General features: G+C 39.8%; 1 protein-coding gene across 1 annotated transcript; it reads right to left on the reverse strand.

The window, feature by feature from the left end:
- Positions 1-205: 205 nt before the first annotated feature.
- On the reverse strand, positions 206-1,509 carry LOC119558922 (zinc finger protein CG2199-like). Its single transcript, XM_037872122.1, has 2 exons — positions 1,504-1,509; positions 206-805 (listed from the first exon to the last, which is right to left on the reverse strand). Exons 1-2 carry the CDS (start codon positions 1,507-1,509, stop codon positions 206-208), a joined length of 606 nt encoding a protein of 201 aa, XP_037728050.1.
- Positions 1,510-7,093: the final 5,584 nt, after the last annotated feature.

Genomic DNA, 7,093 nt, shown 5'->3' on the forward strand with positions numbered 1-7,093 from the left:
ATCCGATGTAATGCTGTGCTTATGGTTTTAGGTTTTCAATAACAGTCATTTAAGACATATTTTACAATTAAGATTTTACCTGAAGACTTGGTCTAGGGTTATTCCGTAGTCGTTTATGATCTCCATAACTTTTTCCTTGATGTACATTCCAGTGTGCAAATGACGAAACTGTATCATGCCTAAAGTCTTGATGACGATCTCAGCTTTAAAAGAACTTGAAGACCTTCGTGCACTTGTCCACGCCGCAAGGAAATCCCTTGTCGGTTAAACAATCCCAAAAGTGGCTCACATAGTGTAGCACTTTGATGAAGACGTCCTGGCACTTTGGGCACTTCAACTGGGAGATGTGCTTCTTCTGAATGTGCGAGTCCGGACGTTGGCGCAAGCCGACAGACTTCCCGCACTGGTCGCAGCTGAGTGCGGACTCGTCGGTAGTGGAGTCGCCAACGGTCTCCAGCCGGGCCTTTTTGTGCGGCTTCACATTGTGGTTTATTTCTTCCATTTGAGACACATCAAAAATGGAGGATGTGACCTCGGATTTGACTTGCTTTTTGCGCTTGGCGGGAGATTCACCATTTGTGGTGACCCCAGAAACATCTAGGGGGCTTGTTTTGCCTTTCTTTGCCTTCTTAACAGGCGAGAGCGGAGCGGACATGAGCCCACCAACCTTAGACTGATCGACTTTTATGGACGTATCAATAATAGACATTTCTCTTATAATCTTCTCCGCCCTAGACCCCTCGTCATCCTCAATAGTGTTGTTCTTCTGAAAACTACCCTCAATATACCCATTACGGTACCATCGCTATGAAGAACGTGGTGCGATGCTGAGCACGCGGGCAATGTTGAGTCGACATAGTCTTTCTGTGCGCTCCAAAGCAATCGTGTTTGTCACAGGCTTTACCTTATCTTCTGATTCGTCTGAATAGCTAGTTTCGATGGCACTGTCGAGCGTCTTATGACTTCGTTGTGAATCTGAGTATGATCATTTCCGCCTTTGACTTGGTTGAGACACGCCTTCCTCCATTTGTGTTGATGCCACCATCCACATATGATGCGGTTAAGAAACGTTTCCCTAGCTTAATGTCGACTTGACATTTCTTTGATACCACTATCGATCATCCGCTCCAGAGCATTTGAAATAGCTTTAAGAGCTCGTGGACTATGCCTAATGGGGACACCACGTTAAAAAAGTGCGCCAATCACTCTACCTCAATGGTGGTGCGGAAACGTGTGAAGAGTTAAAATGTATCGATTTAGAAAAATTATCAGAGCAGCTCACTGTATAATTTCTCTAATACAATCTACAAAATATAAATATTGAAAACTTCTAAATCTTATTTTAATTTTCATTGGTTGGTTTGCCTGCACAACATCGGGGACAAACCGGACTCGGTCTACATGGTGCTGGAGTTTATGTGGCGCGCCGACTTACAGTAGCAAGCTGCTGAACGAGGAGACGTCATGAGTATACTGCTACCAAATGTGCCCTTGCACAAGTACCTTCATGATCGAGGTAAGACCATTTTTAAAATCAATTTGCACTAAGATATTTTGTTATTTTCAAATAATTATTACACGCTAAGTAGCTTTGTTTATTGATGTAGTACTTCTTTGACGAGGAGACCCTGACGAAGGACTTTGATTGCGGGCTGAGCAAGTTCGCCCAAAAGGAGTCGGTAATGCGGACGTGGCTCCTGGGAGTCTGACAACCGGTGGTCGAGAAGCCTACAAAAAGGAGTGGTGCCCTTTACTTGGAAAGCAAATGTGAATAACCATTACGAAATAGATCTAATAACCAACTTATTTGTTTTTAGAAGAGTCCGGAACGCCCAGCAAATGAAAAGGCAAGTTCCTCAACGGACACCACGCATGGAAGGGTGTATCACTGAAGCGCCTCAAGTTCTTCGAGCTATCTCTGCACAGTAACAACCTCACCGTTTCGGAGACATCTATCTTCAGCGCTACACTATTCCAGAGCCCTCATCAATGCTTCTCCCGCGAATACCAGGCCAGCTCCCATCAGCAAGCCCAAGCGGGCACACAGCAGCAGGTTTCAACTGAGATAGAGATAGCCGATTGTAAGAGCTCCGAATTCACCCGTAAAACATCTTGCCTTGGCCACAAAAAGTGCAGCAGTCCGTCGGCCCTGAAGGGGGAACTGAAGCGCCTCTAGTTTTCCAAGCTGTCCCTCAGAGCAGATCAAGGTTGTGAACTTGCAATGCGGAGGTTTACTCATGGAACTACAGCAGTTACAGGGACGCGAACCGTACTCGAAACGGCAGGGAAAGTAAATAATTGTCAATGTAATTTGTGATTTACATATCTCCATATTTGTCATTCATAAATTCAAACAAGTACCAAATAATTATATACAATTATAGAATATTTGAAACTTTTATAGTGCATTCTATACACATTAAACAATGAAGAATAAAATATTTGACATTACTAATTTCGTATTATCTTCTCATTTGATTTCAGGTCAAGAAGCTTTTCCTGTCCCCTGTGGAGCTGCGGAGCCCAAGAACCCCACCGATCTGCCCAATCTGGCGCAGGGTCTGAAGTCCAATGATGCAGCGCATCATCGAGAAGTCCGGAGAGCACATTTTTGACGGTGCCGGTGAGCCGCATTTGGAGATCTGTCAGAAGGATCAAGCACGACTACGATGTGACCGAGTCCTGTAAGATCTATTGGAAAGGCCTTCCCTCACTGAGTGTTCGACCATTAACAGGTGCTGCCCGGTCACCCGAGCGAGACCTCCAGTAAGACCTACTTGACGCTTCAACAGCGCCGATCATACACACCGCCTGCAGAGTGCCGATCGTGGTTAAGGATCTGTAAGTGGAGCGGTGGTAGCAGCAGCGGGCTAGGGTAAACCTTATCCAGCAGACATCGAACATGCGACCATTTATATAAGCTTACATACTTATCGTAACACTCATCCACGCGCAAATACGGGACAAAAAACTCGATATTTTCCTTTGTGTATTTTATAAAAAAACAATTGTAATGAAAATCGGTGGGAAACAGCATTGTGTAGCTGATCCCGTTTAAGGAACTCAGAATTTGTACAAAATACAAAAATTTGACATACCCTACAAAAATTAAATTTAAAAAACTCGATATTTTCCTTAGTTTAATAAACGCTGCTGAAACAAACTTGCGCTGCGTAAGAAGCTCAGGAATCTGCATGCCAAATCCCAATAGCCTAGCTCTTATAGTTTCCAAGATTTCAGCGTTCATCCAGACGGACATGGCTAGTGATCCTGATTATATTATACTTTATATATACTTTATGGGGCCGAAAACGCTTCCTTCTGCCTGTTACATACTTTTCGACGAATCTAGTATACCCTTTTACTCTACGAGTAACGGGTATAAAAATAAAAATTAGACGCATTTACTTTTGATGTTTTTATTTATGTTTATTTAGCCTTATCGACGGCCGCCTCCTGGCTAGCCGCCTTCGCCGTCTTGCGGCGCTTTTGTGGCCTTTTGCTGGTTGCGTTTGGCCATCAGCCTTATCGGCGGCCGCCTCCTGGCTAGCCGCCTCCTGGATAGCCGCCTCCTGGCTAGCCGCCTCCTGATTAGCCGCCCCCTCCTGATCAGCCGCCTTCGCAGTCTTGCGGCGCTTTTGTGGCCTTTTGCTGTTTGCGTTTGGGGGGAGCCCCCCCCTCCCAATCCTCTCCAACGATGAACTTGTCTACGTTCTGTGAATGGGAAGAATAAATTATTAATAGTTAATTTTAATTAATACATATAAATTACTTACGCATTTGACCAGCAGCACCCTCGACATTCTCTTCTTTCTTGCGAAATAAAAAGTTCCCGCGAATCGGAAGTGATACCACACTTTCAGCTTGCCTTTATCGAAGTATCGATATAGGGTATCGATATAAGGTTAATGTGTTCCTAGTTACAATTTTGGAACAAATGAGATGTTCACAACGCACTATGCTTTTTTCTCAAAAACTGACGGCTTTTCGTTCGCCGAACCGCATTTGTTAATTAGTAAAATGAATTTCCTTTCCAACGAGGTACCGTGCATGTTGGTACAACGTCTGTGAAAGTCAAAATTATTAAAAACAGAGATAGCGTCGAAACATTATTTTTTTCCCATATGGTTAGTGTCTTGAATACATTTTTCACATAGTGGTTCATGTCTTGGAACTTACTGGTTCAAATTTTAATCTGGCGCCACTTCTTTTAATTATTTATGTTTCCCCACTGTAAGGCGATTTTCTCAAAAACTGACGGCTTTATCGTTATGATTTTTGCACTCAACTTGCTTTAGGCGATCCCCAATCTGCCAATATACCGTTCATGTTGATACAACGTCTGTGAAAGTCAAATTAATTAAAAATAGAGATAGCGTTGAAACAATATTTTTTTCCCATATGGGTAGTGTCTTGGAAGCTTAGAGCAGGGTGAACAATTTTGTTACAAATGAGATGCCCTCAACGCACTATGCTTCTTTCTCAAAAACTGACGGCTTTTCAATCGCCGAACCGCATTTGTTAGTTAGTAAAATGAATGTTAAGCTATTTTCTCAAAAACTGACGGCTTTAGCTCAATGATACACTCTGACAAGAAACTTGAATTAACGCCCAATAACCAGGTTTACCGTGCATATTGGTACAACCTCTGTGAGGGGAGCAATAAACAAAATTGTGGGGACCCGATTTTTTAAATAGATTTTTAATAAATTTCTAGAAGTCTGATATGTTTGCAAACTATCAAAATCGATAGATATTTTTATTCTTAACAATTTTGCATTTAATATTTTTCGAATCGGCCCCAAGAAGCCGAGAAAATAAAAGAATGAAAATTGGCCCCATGTTCCAGACTCCACCGTTCCGCCAGCGCCGCTAAGTCACCGACGCTAATTTGACGGACATAAGTGAGGCCCGATTTTCATTATTCGGTATTTAGTGTACAGTAGGTCGATTTCCATTATTCGATTATTTTGGTATTTTTCAATAAGTAAGGCATTCATGTCATTTACTGGGATTTGCTTGGTTAAGAAGGCATGGTCACTTTAGCATTTGAAAGTTAACTTCAAGCGTTATATCTCAAATAGCTTAAACTAGCATTTATAAATGCTCGAAGCTTTACAAATTAACTCATAAATGAGTATAAAATATAGAACGAATTCAAATTATTTTGGTGCCTAACAAAACTTGTAAATGATTTTAATTTTATAGTCTCCGGCTATCATTTCTTCAAGAATTCTATAATATAGTGTTGTATTTATTTATACGTTGCAGCGATATTTTTTGGTCGCAACGGACTAATTAAGGCTGTAATATATAACTTTTTTTGTTATACCCTTGCAGAGGGTATATTGACTTCAGTCAGAAGTTTGCAACGCAGTGAAGGAGACGTTTCCGATCCCATAAAGTATATATATTCTTGATCAGCATGACTAGACGAGTCGATCTAGCCATGTCCGTCTGTCCGTCCGTTTCTACGCAAACTAGTCTCTCAGTTTTCCAGCTATCGGGCTAAAACTTTCCCAAAAGTCTTATATCTTTTGCAGGTAATATATAAGTCGGAACCAGCCGGATCGGACAACTATATCTTATAGCTCTCATAGGAATAATCGAAAAAAAAATTTAAAAAAATTATATCTTTGGTGTTTTTAAGCATATAACCTCCTTAACTTGGAAATAACATTATTTAATTAGTTTTGAATTCCGAATCAAATTTTATCGAAATCGGACGACTATATCATATAGCTGCCATAGGAACGATCGGAAAATTGGTGGAAACATAATATGAAACAAATTATAGATTCGGTGTTTTTCAACATATAACCTCCTACGCTTGGAAATAACATTTTTAATTAGTTCTGAATTTTGAATTTAATTTTATCAAAATCAGACGACTATCACTGTGGACGGCAGTACACGTAGTGGCGAAGCGCGCAAGAGAGCGTGCGAAGACAACTACTATATATAGCCGCAGAATTGAAAATCTGCAAATTTGGTCCGATCGATACGAGTGATACACCAATCGAAAGGTATTGCAAAAACTAAGAAGATTGCATACCAAGACTTTCGAAATATAGATTTGTTTGGGAGAAAAAGAGGTAAAAGTGTAAAAGTAAAAATTTAGAAAATTGGATCTGCTGGATACGGTGGGGATAAAAGACCCCGGCTGTTTAGCTAGTTTTATTCTTAGTGAAAATACGCGTCGAATGACACCTCATTTGTTGAAATCCGATGTTCCGTTCAAAAGTAATTCAAAAAACAAGATTTTCTTCTTCTTCCCAATATGAAAATGTTTGTCCCTTTGTGGGTTTGTATGCATCCCATCTTAGTTTTAAGTTTTTAGAAACCCTATGGGTGTATAAAGCAGCTTGAAATAGAAAACGTTTGTTCTACGACTTTTGGAAAAAGCCGCTAGCTTAGCGGGAAATAAAAAAAAGCCAGATTTAAAATGCTTATAGTATCTAAACAACTAATGCTACAGAAACGTGCTATATATCTCTGAAAAGATAATTTAATTTGCTAAATACCCTTCATACAGTAAAATTGTCTGAATATAATAGATTTAGAGTTATGATAAAAAGTTATTTTTTAAAACCACTTTTTGACTATTTTCTCAAAATTGAGTCGAACGATTTCTTTTTAAATTTTAAATCATATAGCCCTTGAGATTCCTCAACTTTTGATATATAACACTTTTTGCCCTAAAAATTAGCGTTTGGCAGATATTAAGCGATAAAAAGTGCAACTCGTTTCAGCTCCGTATACGAATTATTTCATTCTTATTGGAAAAAAAAACCAATTTGATGAAAAATATTCTTATTAGATTTTTTCAAACGGAAAATCTGTTATGGTTTTAGAGTCCTTTACTTGCATTTGTACTACCACTTTGGAAAAACCCGCTAGTTCGGCGGGAAATGTAAGAAACGACAGATTTCTCTTGAAATCTGAAACAATACAGCCCTTGAGATTCCAAACTTGTGCTATTAAAATAGGTAATTGAAGCGATAAGACTTGTTATTAAAAAGTTTAATATTCATATTAGATGTTTCATTCTTATTAGAATGTGAATGTAAACAACCCATACCTTATTTGAATA

Source organism: Drosophila subpulchrella, unplaced genomic scaffold, assembly GCF_014743375.2.
Source record: "Drosophila subpulchrella strain 33 F10 #4 breed RU33 unplaced genomic scaffold, RU_Dsub_v1.1 Primary Assembly Seq15, whole genome shotgun sequence".
Classification (NCBI taxonomy): domain Eukaryota; kingdom Metazoa; phylum Arthropoda; class Insecta; order Diptera; family Drosophilidae; genus Drosophila; species Drosophila subpulchrella.